General features: G+C 38.1%; 1 protein-coding gene across 6 annotated transcripts in view; it reads right to left on the bottom strand.

Moving 5' to 3' along the window:
• Window positions 1–17078, bottom strand: part of LOC128687898 (multidrug resistance-associated protein 1) — a 196140-nt gene that overhangs the window by 133430 nt on the left and 45632 nt on the right. For 4 of the 6 annotated variants that reach the window (XM_070083532.1, XM_070083534.1, XM_070083530.1 and 1 more), the window contains 4 exons: window positions 15671–15691; window positions 8434–8631; window positions 6872–7055; window positions 969–1137 (listed from right to left, as the gene is read on the bottom strand). In XM_070083532.1, the coding sequence (XP_069939633.1) occupies window positions 969–1137; window positions 6872–7055; window positions 8434–8631; window positions 15671–15691 (572 nt within the window). The remainder of the gene's footprint in view (window positions 1–968; window positions 1138–6871; window positions 7056–8433; window positions 8632–15670; window positions 15692–17078) is intronic. The other 2 variants (XM_070083531.1, XM_070083533.1) reach the window with 2 other exon arrangements.

Here is a 17078-nt window from a genome sequence, read left to right as displayed (position 1 = left end):
TGAAAGGTTCTTCCAGCCTAGGGTTTCTGTTTATATAGATGAAAACAGTAATAAGTATGGAACAGCAGACAAGAGACTTGCCTAAATTCGACGTTTTTGGGATAAAACTCATAGGCTGTGATTCCTATAGTTCACTGAACCTATTTCAAAAGATGTTCTGACACTGATCAAAACATACTATTACTGTCTGTTATTTAAACTAACGAGTTTAAAAAGGGGACATCTATGAACAGTTTACACCATAAAGTATTATGCAGAGGGCTGAGGAGGGGATGTGGTGGTTTGGTCATTTAGAGAGGATGGAGTAAAACAGGATGACTTGGAGGGTATATAAATCTGCAGTGGAGGGAAGGCAGGATATGGATCATCCTAGGAAAGGATGGATGGAGGGGGTAAAGAAGGTTTTGTGTATAAGGGTCTTGGACATACAGCAGGCATGTGTGAGTGTGTTAGATAGGAGTGAATAGAAACAAATGGTTTTTGGAACTTGTTGAACTGTTGAAGTTTGAGCAGGGTAATATTTTGTGAAGGTACTGGCTGTTTGGAGGGACATCTAAACTGTCGTATCTGCATGCCTCTGGCAAGAGTGATAGTGTGAATGATGGTGACAAGTGTTACTTTCTCAGGTCACCCTGCCTTGGTGGGAGACAGCCAGTGTTAAAAAATATATAAAATGATATACAAAGGATATCATCTCCAATATGCCAAAAAATTACAACTCTTATTTTTGCCTTCTAAAATAAGGAAGTGTAAATGTTGTGATGTTGTACAACATAAGTTACTAGGAGACTAACAAGATCACTCAGCAAATAATTAAAAAAAATTAAAAAATAGTAAAATGTGCATCATAAGCAAAAAAACTACATAGATTTGCTTTAATATAATGATTACAGCTACATGTGGATAAACTGCCATCCTGTTCATTAAAATATTAGTACACACAATGCAACAGTATTTTTATGACTTACCTAGGAGGTCCCAGAGGAAGTAAAGGGCTATAGAAATTTGTAGTGGTGCAGACCATAACATGTTTACATATGTTGTGAGGTCCATGAAGCGCTGAGCATCAACTGACATCAAATTTACAATTTCTCCAACTGTTGATTCTTTTCTAGCAGAATTAGAAATTTTCATTGCCTAAAAAAAGTAAACAATGTAACTCTTAATATTCTGAAATTTTGTTATTAGGTAAAAGGCTTAAGCTGATTCAAAGAATAATGCAGGAGAAAGTGCATAATTTGTTAGAATATCTAAAGGAAAATGGTGGCAAGTAAAAACCATTCAGCATTCTTTAATAAGGTGTAAGCTATCAAACACTATTACTGTTTTTCTCATTCTGTTATAATGTTGTATGACCCACAAAACTTAGCACTCTTTTGTGAATAATAACAACAACAACAACAACAACAACAACAATAATAATAATAATAATAATAATAATAATAATAATAATAATAATAATAATAATTATAATAATAATAGGGTAGGGGATGTGTAGATCAAGTGTTTACATTGAGGCATATATGTGAACAGTATTTAGATAAAGGTAGGGGAGTTTTTATTGCATTTATGGATTTAGAAAAGGCATATGATGGAGTGGATAGAGGAGCAATGTGGCAGATGTTGCAAGTATATGGAATAGGTAGTAAGTTACTAAATGCTGTAAAGAGTTTTTATGAGGATAGTGAGGCTCAGGTACTCACCTAGTTGTACTCACCTAGTTGAGGTTGCAGGGATTGAGTCCAAGCTCCAGGCCCCGCCTCTTCACTGGTCGCTACTAGGTCACTCTCCCTGAACCATGAGCTTTATCGTACCTCTGCTTAAAGCTATGTATGGATCCTGCCTCCACTACATCGCTTCCCAAACTATTCCACTTCCTGACTACTCTGTGGCTGAAGAAATACTTCCTAACATCCCTTTGATTCATCTGTGTCTTCAGCTTCCAACTGTGTCCCCGTGTTGCTGTGTCCAGTCTCTGGAACATCCTGTCTTTGTCCACCTTGTCAATTCCTCTCAGTATTTTGTAAGTCGTTATCATGTCCCCCCTATCTCTCCTGTCCTCCAGTGTCGTCAGGTTGATTTCCCTTAACCTCTCCTCATAGGACATACCTCTTAACTCTGGGACCAGTCTTGTTGCAAACCTTTGCACTTTCTCTAGTTTCTTTACATGCTTGGCTAGGTGTGGGTTCCAAACTGGTGCCGCATACTCCAATATGAGCCTAACGTACACGGTGTACAGGGTCCTGAACGATTCCTTATTAAGATGTCGGAATGCTGTTCTGAGGTTTGCTAGGCGCCCATATGCTGCAGCAGTTATTTGGTTGATGTGCGCTTCAGGAGATGTGCCTGGTGTTATACTCACCCCAAGATCTTTTTCCTTGAGTGATGTTTGTAGTCTCTGGCCCCCTAGACTGTACTCCGTCTGCGGTCTTCTTTGCCCTTCCCCAATCCTCATGACTTTGCACTTGGTGGGATTGAACTCCAGGAGCCAGTTGCTGGACCAGTTCTGCAGCCTATCCAGATCCCTTTGTAGTTCTGCCTGGTCTTCGACCGACTGAACTCTTCTCATCAACTTCACGTCATCTGCAAACAGGGACACCTCGGAGTTTATTCCTTCCTTCATGTCGTTCACAAATACCAGAAACAGCACTGGTCCTAGGACTGACCCCTGTGGGACCCCGCTGGTCACAGGTGCCCACTCTGACACCTCGCCACGTACCATTACTCGCTGCTGTCTTCCTGACAAGTATTCCCTGATCCATTGCAGTGCCTTCCCTGTTATCCCTGCTTGGTCCTCCAGTTTTTGCACTAATCTCTTGTGTGGTACTGTGTCAAACGCCTTCTTGCAGTCCAAGAAAATGCAATCCACCCACCCCTCTCTCTCTTGTCTTACTGCTGTCACCATGTCATAGAACTCCAGTAGGTTTGTGACACAGGATTTCCCATCTCTGAAACCATGTTGTCTGCTGGTGATGAGATCATTCCTTTCTAGATGTTCCACCATTCTTCTCCTGACAATCTTTTCCATGATTTTGCATGCTATACATGTCAGTGACACTGGTCTGTAGTTTAGTGCTTCATGTCTGTCTCCTTTTTTAAAGATTGGGACCACATTTGCTGTCTTCCATGCCTCAGGCAATCTCCCTGTTTCGATAGATGTATTGAATATTGTTGTTAGGGGTACACATAGCGCCTCTGCTCCCTCTCTCAGGACCCATGGAGAGATGTTATCTGGCCCCATTGCCTTTGAGGTATCTAGCTCACTCAGAAGCCTCTTCACTTCTTCCTCGGTTGTGTGTACTGTGTCCAGCACATGGTGGTGTACCCCACCTCTCCGTCTTTCTGGAGCCCCTTCTGTCTCCTCTGTGAACACTTCTTTGAATCTCTTGTTGAGTTCCTCACATACTTCACGGTCATTTCTTGTTGTCTCTCCTCCTTCCTTCCTTAGCCTGATTACCTGGTCCTTGATGGTTGTTTTCTTCCTGATGTGGCTGTATAACAGCTTTGGGTCAGATTTGGCTTTTGCTGCTATGTCGTTTTCATATTGACGCTGGGCCTCCCTTCTTATCTGTGCATATTCGTTTCTGAGAAGGGAATGTATGAAAGTAAAGTAATACCAACACTCTTATATGGGTGTGAAGCTTGGGTTGTAAATGCAGCAGCGAGGAGGCAGTTGGAGGCAGTGGAGATGTCCTGTCTAAGGGCAATGTGTGGTGTAAATATTATGCAGAAAATTCGGAGTGTGGGAATTAGGAGAAGGTGTCGAGTTAATAAAAGTATTAGTCAGAGGGCTGAAGAAGGGTTGTTGAGGTGGTTTGGTCATTTAGAGAGAATGGATCAAAGTAGAATGACATGGAGAGCATATAAATCTGTAGGGGAAGGAAGGCGGGGTAGGGGTCGTCCTCAAAAAGGTTGGAGGGTGTAAAGGAGGTTTTGTGGGCGAGGGGCTTGGACTTCCAGCAAGTGTGCGTGAGCGTGTTAGATAGGAGTGAATGGAGACGAATGGTATTTGGGACCTGACGATCTGCTGGAGTGTGAGCAGGGTAATATTTAGTGAAGGGATTCAGGGAAACCAGTTATTTTTATATAACTGGACTCGAGTCCTGGAAATGGGAAGTACAATGCCTGCACTCTAAAGGAGGGGTTTGGGATATTGGCAGTTTGGAGAGATATATTGTGTATTTTTATATGTATATACTTCTAAACTGTTGTATTCTGGGCACCTCTGCAAAAACAGTGATTGTGTGAGTGCGGTGAAAGTGTTGAATGATTATGAAAGTATTTTCTTTTTGGGGATTTTCTTTCTCTTTGGGTCACCCTGCCTTGGTGGGAGATGGCCGACTTGTTAAAAAAATAATAATAATAATAATAATAATAATGCATGTTTATGAGACAGAAAAAAGACACCAGCAATCCAACCATTAGGTAAAATAATTACTGTACAGGCTTTCGTTTTACACTCGCTTGGCAGGACTGTAGTACTTCCCTGGGCAGTTGCTGTCTACCAACCTACTATCTAAGATTATTCTTATTATTATTCTTATTATTATTATTTTTTTTAAATAATATTATTATTTTTTTAAATAATAATAATAATAATAATAATAATAATAATAATCCTAGGCAGTAGGTTGGTAGACAGCAACTGCCCAGGGAAGTACTACAGTCCTGCCAAGTGAGTGTAAAACGAAAGCCTGTACAGTAATTGTTTTACATAATGGTTGGATTGCTGGTGTCTTTTTTCTGTCTCATAAACATGCAAGATTTAAGGTATGTCTTGCTACTTCTACTTACACTTAGGTCACACTACACATACATGTACAAACATATATATATATACACACCCCTCTGGGTTTTCTGCTATTTTCTTTCTAGTTCTTGTTCTTGTTTATTTCCTCTTCACTTCATGGGGAAGTGGAACAGATGTCTTCCTCCATAAGCCATGAGTGTCATAAGAGGCAACTAAACTGCTGAGAGCAAGGGGCTAGTAACCCCTTCTCCTGTGTACATTACTAAGTTAAAAAAGAGAAACTTTTGTTTTTCTTTTTGGGCCATCCTGCTTCAGTGGGATACGGCCAGTTTGTTGAAAGAATAATAATACATGTAATAATAATAATAATAATAATAATAATAATAATAATAATAATATGTAATAAGAGTCTAGGTAGTAGGTTGGTAGACAGCAACCGCCCAGGGAGGTACTGGCGTCCTGCCAAGTGAGTGTAAAACGGAAGCCTGTAATTGTTTTACATGATGGTAGGATTGCTGGTGTCTTTTTTTTTCTGTCTCATACACATGCAAGATTTTAGGTACGTCTTGCTACTTCTACTTACACTTAGGTCACACTACACATACATGTACAAGCACATATATACACACCCCTCTGGGTTTTCTTCTATTTTCTTTCTAGTTCTTGTTCTTGTTTATTTCCTCTTACCTCCATGGGAAAGTGGAACAGAATTCTTCCTCCATAAGCCATGCGTGTTGTAAGAGGTGATTAAAATGCCGGGAGCAATGGGCAAGTAATCCCTTCTGTAAATATTACTAAATGTAAAAGAAGAAACTTTTGTCTTTCCTTTTGGGCCACCACGCCTTGGTGGGATACGACCGGTGTGTTGAAAGAAAGAAAGATGTAATAAGAGTAAGGGGATGAGAATATCAAACAATTTAGGGAAGGAAAAATTAGATATCATACTGGAGGGAGGGAATATGGAAAAAGTGAATGTGTTCAGATATCTGGGAGTAGATTTGTCAGCAGATGAGTTTATGAAGGACGAGGTTTACCATAGAATTGACGAACGAAGGAAAATAAGGTGGGTGGTACATTGAGGTATTTGTGGAGACAACATTATCCATGAAGGCAAAGAAGGGAATGTATGAAAGTATAGAGGCACGAACACTCTTATATGGGTGTGAAGCATGGGTTGTGAATGTTGCGGTGATTGTGTGTGAATGATGGCGAAAGTGTTTCTTTTTGGGTCACTCTGCCTCAGCAGTAGTAGTTAGAAGTGGTAGTTAGTAGTAGTAGTAGTAGTTGTTAGTAGTAGTAGTAATTAGAAGTAGTAGTAATTAGAAGTAGTAGTAATTAGAAGTAGTAGTAATTAGAAGTAGCAATTAGCAGTAGTAGTAATTAGTAGTAGTAGTAATTAGTAGTAGTAGTAATTAGTAGTAGTAGTAATTAGTAGTAGTAGTAGTAGTAATTAGTAGTAGTAGTAATTAGTAGTAGTAGTAATTAGTAGTAGTAGTAATTAGTAGTAGTAGTAATTAGTAGTAGTAGTAGTAATTAGTAGTAATTAGTAGTAGTAATTATTAGTAGTAGTAGTAATTAGTAGTAGTAGTAGTAATTAGTAGTAGTAGTAATTAGTAGTAGTAGTAGTAATTAGTAGTAGTAGTAGTAATTAGTAGTAGTAATTAGTAGTAGTAATTAGTAGTAGTAGTAGTAATTAGTAGTAGTAATTAGTAGTAGTAGTAGTAATTAGTAGTAGTAATTAGTAGTAGTAGTAATTAGTAGTAGTAGTAATTAGTAGTAGTAGTAATTAGTAGTAGTAGTAGTAGTAATTAGTAGTAGTAGTGATTAGTAGTAGTAGTAATTAGTAGTAGTAGTAATTAGTAGTAGTAGTAATTAGTAGTAGTAGTAATTAGTAGTAGTAGTAATTAGTAGTAGTAGTAATTAGTAGTAGTAGTAATTAGTAGTAGTAGTAATTAGTAGTAGTAGTAATTAGTAGTAGTAGTAGTAGTAATTAGTAGTAGTAGTAGTAATTAGTAGTAGTAGTAGTAGTAATTAGTAGTAGTAATCAGTAGTAGTAGTAACCAGTAGTAGTAATTAGTAGTAGTAGTAATTAGTGGTAGAAGTTAGTAGTCATCTTCTCACCTTACGATAAACTGCAGAGATAACTCCAGTTCGTATTTGTAGCCCCACTAGCATCATCTTCATAAAATACTGACCAAGAATAAGAGATTGCAGTTGTGCACACAACAGCAACAGAAGAGCATACAGGTATCCATGCCACATGGGTTCTTGATCCTCTTTACTTTCAGAAAACTTTATTAATAAGCTGAAATAAAAAACTCCTTCTTAGTCTTCATGCAATACAGGCTCAGATACACATTTTGTGTACACAACATATACTTTACCGCAAAAAGTACCTAAACCCACACCTAACATTCAATGTATCTATTACTTATGGAAGAAGTAATAAATTACAAACAACATTAAGAAGCTGAATGAAATATCAAGAAATAAATGACAAGATGGAGGTACTTAGTACAGGTTGACCATCACTAATTCGGCATCATCGGGACCTGTAGGGTGCCGAATTAGTGATTTTTGCTGGATTACAGAGTGGTTGGGTTAGAATACACTTAACCCAACGGCGATATTTACGTACTGGCGATTTCACTCATTTTACACCCCATTTTTGGCCCATTCCATTTTTCCAGTCTACCAAACTCATAGATATTTCGCTAGCATTCCTTTTATTTTGTCGACTGAGTACAAGAAACTGCTCATTTATCTATTTCAACTGCCCAGAAATCGGTAATTTGGCCAATTTCACACAAATGTCAAGAGATGCTAATTTCAAAATAGTGTCCAGAAGAAACAATGCAGACATTCCTAGCACTAAAATAACATTTTCTCTATTCATTAGTCACATCTCCAGGTCGCTCCTATACGAGACAAAAAAAAAAACAGGTATACAATCATACAAAACCATACGAAAATACACTGCAAAGTCGCTGTTTTGCACCAAAAGCACAGTTGTCTTTTTTTCACATTATGCACTGCATGCTGCAGGAATTTTTTTATAGAGTGCACACTTACCATACAGACCTATTCTCTCATATGAGGCCCAAATTTACCAGTCACAGCTTATCTGAGTGAGCTGAGTTCATGGCTGCAGACAGTGGCTTCAAAGCCACCTTAAATTTTAATGACAATGTACAGTGTATGTGCTTTACACAACAAGACACATTTCTTTTATTCGTTGAAACCATAGCTAGGGCTAAAAGTGAACAGGTTATAACAATAAATGGAGGAAAAGAAATTGGAATGACTTATGCAGCAAGTAGTGTCACTGAATAGTAGCGGCATTTTTTCTTGGTAGTAGCCTGAGCCCAAGGATAGTGACAGTCTTCTTGTATATCCTGATCTCTTTCCAGACAGAGCTGACCAGTACCACAAACACTAGTTTGGTTCTCAAAGCTCTTAACTTTAGATCACTCTGAAAGCTTTACAAATTCACTTTAATGTTTTCTTGTGTGCTTATTTGTGTTCACTCTCTCACTCAGTTTGGATATAGATACTTGTAGTAGTGTAAGAGAAGGTGTCAGCCAAGAGGGTACTGTCAATATTACGAATCTTGGCCTTCAGCTTTGGAAAAAGTGTTAAAGAAAAGAAAGAAAAAATACTAAGAGAGAATATATCAAACTCACCCAAGAATCTGAGGGCTCAGGAACTGTAGTACATCATGGATGAACTTGAGCAAGGCACCCATGAGGAATGAGGGAGCAAACATGCGCACCATAGTAGGCAGAATAGACAGGTAGTACTGGTTGTTGGATGCAATGCCAGTGAGTTCAACATAAGTAGCATTGTTGCTGCAAGTGGCAGAAGTGTGCGACTCACCCCTCCTGTGGATACAGTAACATACCTGACTCACAAAATTGCAATAACTTGACTGCAAACAAACCATACCACAGGCGAGGTTAGAACCCATGATCAGAGTCTCAAAACTCCAGACCATCGCGTTGGCCACTGGGCCAGCTAGCTACAATAAGATTCATCCAACTAGGCATATTTATACACCATAGGAAAGTTAGCATAGGCACCACCGTGACCACAAATGCAAGTTTTTACAGACGAATCTCCAGCTAGCGTGGCCGTGATGAACTCTAGCTCAAGTCCCCCTCAAAGCCGTCAACATGACTAGCTGGCCCAGTGGTTAACGCGACGTTCTGGAGTTTTGAGACTCTCTGATCGCGGGCTCTAACCCCGCCTGTGGTATGATCAGTAACATATGCTAGCTCAGTACTCTACCACTCATTTACTATTTTAATACTGTATTTGATTTTCCAATAAAACAAATCTATTAAAATATCTTTGAACAATACAGTCATAAATAATGTAACACAATTTAACTAAAATGAACCTCTGACATTTCAAGGAATTCGTCTTTTCCTATGATATACATATAAAATGCAGTTCTTTGATAGTTATTAGATCTTTTGATGGAAATAATTCAAACTTTGTAAAGAATGAAATGGCACAATACCATGACTGGAACAATACAGGAATACCTGCAAGTGGAAAATAGAACTTACAACATTTCTGTCAGACTTGTACAATTAACTAGTCACAACTGTGACTAGTTAACTGTCCAAGTTGGAATGAAATGTCATCATAAGTTTTATCCTCTTATGTGTGGGTATTTGTGTATCATGCCTTGTTTTTAATCCTGTGGCTGCATTATGCAGTAGCACCAATAATATCATGACATACCCAGCTACATAACTACTGTATAATATGTATATGCTAACTTTGTACAGCAGTTGCCCATCTTTCCACATCAGTACAAAAAGTTAAAAACTACTAGTAAATTACAAATAAGAATAAATCATATTGTGCATTATCTTAAGTGGGAAGACATTTGTAGTATTTGCAAAGGTCCATATGATCAAAAAATTTAAGGCACAGTTGCAACTAACAATCATATAAATACAGTACCATGAGGACCTGGAATCCCTGCTGCTGAGAAAGGGATACTTGTACCTAATAACTATGCAAAATCTACTAGACACCTTTAACAGCAAGAATTGTCAACTGATTCCAGTATATTTCCAAAAGCTGGTACAATTAGCAATATCTATTTTGTTGTGTTTTTACTCTTCCTGAGAAGCAGAAGTCATAAGACAAGCTTTTTTACAAAATATATATGCCCAGAATAATATTCCTTATTTCATGAGAGCAAGCCACTTCAAAAAAAATATGAAAAAGTAATCATAATAATGAAACAATACCTCCAGCTTTCAACACATTGTTCTTATAGATGGGTTTAAGCATTGTTACAGCCTATGGAACTCTCAGTTCATTAACACTGCTTTGAAATTAATTATCAGAATGCTTTTATAAATATAGACTACAATATTCATGTGTGGAGTGAGTATTATGCAGAGAATTAGAAGCATGGAGATTAGAAGGTATGGGGTTACTAAAATTTTAATTCAGAGGGTGGAGAAGATCTTGGTGTGGGCATTTGGAGATGGAGTAAAATATAATGACCAGAAGAATAAATAAATCTTGGGTTGTGGGAAGGAGGGGTAAATGTCATCCCAGGATGAGGTGGAGGAAAGGAATAAAGGTGGTTTGGCAAGCTAGGGGCTTGAACATCCTACAGTTGTATGAGCACATTAGTTTGGAGTGGAGGCAAGTAGTTTTTGGGGAATGATGTGCTGCTGGAGTGCAAGCAAGGTAACATTTATGAAGGGATTCAAAGGAAACTGGTTAGCCAGATTCAAGTCCTCAAAGTGGGAAGTACAGTGCTTGAACTTCAAAGGGAAGGGGCAAGGATGTTGCACTTTAGAGGGTCAAATGAACTGTGATATTAGCAAGCTTCTGGCATGATAAATTGAATGAGAGATGGTAAAAGTCTTTCCTTTTTCCTGGGGTAATACTACCTCATTTGGGCAGTAGGTTGTTAGACAGGAACCGCCCAGGGAGGTACTACCATCCTGCCAAGTGAGTAAAACGGAAGCCTGTAACTGTTTTACATGATGGTGGGATTGCTGGTGTCTCTTTTCTGCTTCATAAATATCAAGATTTCAGGTACATATTGCTATTTCTACTTGTGCTTAGGTCACACTACACTTGGATGTACAAGCATATATATACACACCCTTCTGGGTTTTCTTCTATTTTCTTATTAGTTCCTGTTCTTGTTTATTTCCTCTTATCTCCATGGGGAAGTGGAACAGAATTCTTCCTCCGTAAGCCATGAGTGTCGTAAGAGGTGACTGAAATGCTGGGAGCAAGGGGCTAGTAACCCCTTCTCCTGTATACATTACTAAAGTTAAAAAGAAAAAAATTTGTTTTTCTTTTTGGGCCACCCTGCTTCGGTGGGATACGGCCGGTTTGCTGAAAGAAGAATACTACCTCACTGGGAGACTGCCTGTGTTTAAAAAAAAAATAAGATCTTACTCACATTGTTAATGTTGATAGAAACAAGGGTAGGAAGGAGCATAGGGAAGATGAGTGGTGGGTAAGGAAATGGCAGAAGGGAGGGAGGGAAGAGCAATTTGTGAATATTGCCCACAGATGAAGGCCACCATCACAATATACAGTGGAACCCCGAATATCGGCCGTAATCCATTCCAGAAGGTCAGCCTAAATTCAAAACATCCTAAATTCGAAGCAATATTTCCCATAAGAATTAATGTAAATACAATTAACCCATTCCAGACACCCAAAAATAATAAAAAAATACATTTTATAAAGATTAATTATAGTTCTACATACACAAAACAATGAGAACTAAATAAAATATCTAAATAAATGAACATATAAAATACTACAGTATTACATATGTTTATTGAAGACTCTTGTTGGCTCATGGAAGACTGGGAGGAAGAGAGAGGGAGGACTGATTATTGTTTAGAAGGGGAATCCCCCTCCATAAGGACTTCAGGTATCAAAGCCCTCTGGCATTACTTCCCTCCCTGTCTGCTACACTCTCTCCATGCTACACTCCCTGTTTCCCTGCTACACTCCCTGCCATACTCTGCTATGCTCCTTGCCTCCCTATGCTCCCTGCATGCCTGCTCCACTCCCTTTTGCAACATTAGTCTTGATTTATACTTTCTTTGCCAGGGTGGAAGTGATTGTTGATTTGGATTTCCCATACATCCTGGCAAGTTCTAGCACTCAAACACCACTCTCATTTTTCAATAGTCTTTCTTTATCAAAGGGCTGGCACTCTGAACTTTCTTTGGGCCCATGGTGGCTTATTTCACAATTGCACTTAATAAAGAAGCACAAAAACCATAGATTTTATAGAAATGTTTGGATGAATGCGTGGAATATATGCTCATTCACCAAGAGACACAGAGAGACTGATTCACCTACGCATGGCGTCCTGGCAGGAGGCAAGCTGACACGTATTGATATGGACAATTTACAAGGCACTGGCCGAAATACAGAGCAAAATTTCAGCCCAAAATCTAGCCTAAATACAAACCGGCCGATATACATAGCAGCCAATATTCGGGGTTCCACTGTAGAAGTTTATCAAATAAACCAATGCATAATATATATATATATATAGTCACAGTATATTTTAACCTTGAGTGTGCAAATAGAGGGAAGCAGATTTATATATCTTGATAGAGACCAACTCAATTTATTTATGAACATTATTACCAGTATCCTTACAATTTAACTTTGATGATGCAGTGATGCACAATTTATAAACAGGTATAAACATCATCTCCTTGGGGAAGAAAAGAATTTTGCCTCTGTAAGCCACGCATGTTGTAAAAGGTGACTAAAATGCTGGGAGCAGGGGCTGGTAACCCCTTCTGTATAAATTACTAAATTTAAAAAGAAAAATTGATGTTTTTCTTTTTAGGTCACTGCCTCGGTGGGATACAGCTGGTTCGTTGAAAAAAAAAATTAGAATAATATTTCCTTACTGGATACAACACTAAGTGTTGACTGCTGATACACTGAAAACTTTATTTATTCCCATCTGTAAGTCTTGAAAATTCACTCCATCATATACCTGGGGTTAAGTAAGAATCTGATTATTTGAGTGTAAATTATACCTCTTTCTCAATCATTCATTACCTTTGTACCTTGTTCAGCTATCAAAACTTTGGTGCCCAGTCCATGGACCCATTATGTACCTCTGTAATCTGTAAATACTTTTGTAACTAGTCATGATTGTGACTAGATCTACCTGGAGTTCTTTACCTTTGTAACTTACTCAGCTATCAAAATTTTGGGGCCCAGTCCCAGGACCCATTATGTACCTCTGTAATCTTTTGACTACCGCCCACAGGATGGGTATGGGGTGCATAATAAATGTATTAAACTAAACTAACTGTCTTATTATAAGTTGATCCAGGCCATAAGTAAAATAGTAAAATAATTAAAATGATGTTTACTGTACTATGACTTTCACTGCTAACATAACTGAAAATCTAAAAGGCTTTCTATGATTAGTAATACTGTATTGCTCTATTAAGAATACAACTCAATTAGGTAGAAATTATCATTATTCTTATATTTATAATAAAGCACCAGTTCATCTAAGGTAACTACTGTACTGATATCATTATTTTTTTTTATTAACACATCAGCCAATTCCCACCAAAGCAGGGTGGCACAAAAAAGAAACTTCCATCATCATTCACTCCATCACTGTCTTGCCAGAGAGGTACTTTACACTAGAGTTTATAAAACTGCAATATTAACACCCCTCCTTCAGAGTGCAGACACTGTACTTCCCATCTCCAGGACTCAAGTAGGGCCTGCCAGTTTCCCTGAATACCTTCATAAATGTTACTTTGCTCACACTCCAACAGCACATCAAGTATTAACCCTTTGAGGGTTTCGGCCGTACTAGTACGGCTTACGACCCAGGGTTTTTGACGTACTAGTACGCCTAAATTCTAGCACCCTCAAATCTAGTGGGAGAAAGCTGGGAGGCATACATATGAAAGAATGGGTCTATGTGGTCAGTGTGTGCAGTATAAAAAAAATCCTGCAGCACACAGTGCATAATGAGAAAAAAAAACTTTCACCGTGTCTTTGGAATAAAACAGCGACTTTGCACTGTATTTTCGTATGGTATTTATTATTGTATTCTAGTTTTCTTGGTCTCATTTTATAGAATGGAAGACATATTACAGAAATTGAGATGATTTTGACTGGTTTTACAATGAAAAGTACCTTGAAATTGAGTTCAAAGTAGCAGAAATGTTCGATTTTTACCAAAGTTCAAAAGTAAACAAATCATGCCAAGCATCCAATACACGTCAACTGGTGAGTCTAATATTCTTTCACAAGTGTGCTGATATTATTTATACCATTCTTACACTAATGCAGTAGTCTGCATAACAGTAAATCTTCGATTTTTTGTAAGAATAAAAATTGAAAGTGGAAAGCCAAAGAAATATAAGAGGGGCCTGGGGATGTGACTAACAAACAGAGGAAATGTTACTTTAGTGCCAGGAATGTCTTTCTTGTTTATTCTGGACCCTATTTGGAAATTGGCATCTTTTGAAATTTGTGTGAAATTGGCAAAATTGCTAAATTCTGACCACTGTATTGTATAGTTGAAATCAGTAAATGGGTGGTTTCTTGTACTCATTCAATAGAAAAAATGGAGTTCTAGAGAAATAGTTATGATTTTTGTCGACTAGTACACAGGAATTGGCCAAAAATAGGGCTCAAATTGGGCAAAATCGCCAATGCGTAAACATCGCCGAGACCGGTAACTTCACAAGAGCATAATTCCCTAAGTTTTCCACCAAATTTCATACTTTTGATGTCATTATGAACAGGAAAAGATTCTCTATCTTTTCATAAGAAAACATAATATTTTTTTTTTTTAAATTTGGCCGACCCTGAAAACAAGTCTCGGAGAGGGCCTGTCGACCCTCAAAGGGTTAAAAACCATTTGTCTCCATTCACTCCTATCAAATACGCTCGTGCATCCTTGCTGGAAGTTCAAGCCCCTCACACACAAAACCTCCTGTATCCCTTCCCTCCAACCTTTCCAAGGCCGACCCCTACCCCGCCTTCCCTCCACTACAGATTTATGCACTCTCGAAGTTATTCTGTTTCGTTCCATTCTCTCTATATGTTCGAACCACCTCAACAACCCTTCCTCAGCCCTCTGGACTGAGGAAGGTGTCTCAGTTTTGGCAATCCCGCACCTCCTCCTAACTTCCAAACTACGAATTCTCTGCATTATATTCACACCACACATTGCCCTCAGACATGACATCTCCACTGCCTCCAGCCTTCTCCTCACTGCCACAGTCATCACCCATGTGAAACATCTCCAGAACTGCTACTAGCTCACTCTAATATCTATATAATGGACCTTGTCCATAAATAATACATTAACCCCATGATTGCAAAACTAAATGCATTACAGAACAATATACAGGAGGTCCCTGCTCATACAGCAGGTTAATTTCTGGGCTTTTGATGTAAAGTGAAAATCACTGTAAAGTGTCAAATGCATATAAAAGCCTCATAACATGTTTACACTATCATATATTAAGTGAGCAATAGAACTAGACCTACAAAATGCATACACAGTACACACATTGCTTATTTTAAAATATTTTTGCTCTTAGTGAGTGAGCTCATCGATTTTTTATTTTTATAGAAAACAGATATACTAGTTAGCAACTAATGACAATGCTGTACAGCAAACCCTTGTTATAATAGCCCAATAGTGGAGAGCAGGTAGCAGGTACTGACAATTATGGTGGATAGAGAAAAGATGGTTTTGTCATGATAAAATCACACTAATGGACAATTCTACAACCGCCAGACTTCGTCCAGTTTCTGAAATGAGTGACTCAGTGCATTTTGAGGGTTTATCAATGACAACTTTTACTCACTGTATGGATGAACTTTGGTCACTTCATTCATACTTACCCAAAGTTGTTCCAGAACTTCCTGATAGCATGTAAAATATTTAAGACAAAAAACATAAAACAGTATGCACTGTACATAGCATTTACAAAAATCACACTATACAGAGCAACTTTATAAGAGAGCTGTTTTCAGTATGTCTAGTGTTATAAAGAAATTGTATTGTTTGAATATATAAATAATTAGAAAGAGTGAATTGATACCACTGTGTACCTGACCAACCGGGCTGTGGCTCGTACGTCAGTTTGTGTGCGGCCAGCAGTAACAGCCTGGTTGATCAGACCCTGATTCACCACGAGGCCTGGTTTCAGACCGAACCACGGGGGCATTGACCCTTGAAACCCACTCCAGGTAAACTTCAGGTAATATTATGATGACTGTGCATCATATTAAAACAGAGAAATTGGGAGAATGTAGACTTTGTCAAGAAAATTATTTTACCAGGAGCCTGCACATGCTTCAAGAATGTGCCCTACTAGCCTAGTTAGTTTCCAGCTATTTGTTGACACTGCAGTGTTATTCTGCTAATCCACTAGAACTGAAGGTACAATATGCAAACATTTTCTCTGTTTTCTTGTACAATATACTTAATACTTGCTGAATTTGTGTAATCACACTCTTCTGTGAGAGTAGATGTGTATATAGAACATTCAGAGCCAGCTGCTTACTAAAAACTGATCACATCATCTCAATTTTTGCTTGTATTTGATAAAACATTCAATGGCACCTCTGTATGTATGCTCAAATTGTTAATAAATAAATAAATAAATAAATAAATAAATAAATGGTGTCGCATCAGAAATGTTAAAGTGGGGTATATATACAGGTCAGCCATCACTGATCCTGCAGTCACTAATTCGGTCCCATCACTAATCCAGCACTAATTTTGGCTAGCGTAATTTCAAATTTTCCAGGTCTCCTCACCAACCTGCTGCCACTTGCTGCATAAACACTGTTGATGTCATTTGCAAACATAGGTATGCCATTCCAATTTGCTTTTATGAATTTGCAGTGTATTTTCGTGTGGTTCTTACGGTTGTAGTCTTGGTTTTTTGGTTTCAATTGATAGAATGGAAGATAAATTACATAAAGATAAATTTGATTGATTTCAGGATGGAAAGTACCTTGAAAATGAGCTCAAAGTAGTGGAAATGTTCGATTTTTGCAGATGCTCAAGAGCAAACAAATCACATCACGTGTCCAACTGGCCGGTCTAATATGCAATCATGAATGGGTTGACATTATTTACACAATTATTACAATAATACAGTAGTTTGCCTAACAGTAAATCTTCAATTTTTTTAAACTGGCATCCCTTGAAATTTGTGTAAAATTGGCCAAATTATCAATTTCTGATCACTTTATCGAGTACTTGAAGAAGATAAATGGGTGGTTTCTTGTACTCAACTGA

The sequence above is a fragment of the Cherax quadricarinatus genome, chromosome 10 (assembly GCF_038502225.1).
Source record: "Cherax quadricarinatus isolate ZL_2023a chromosome 10, ASM3850222v1, whole genome shotgun sequence".
NCBI lineage: Eukaryota > Metazoa > Arthropoda > Malacostraca > Decapoda > Parastacidae > Cherax > Cherax quadricarinatus.
This window is presented reverse-complemented; position numbering and strand designations above follow the sequence as displayed.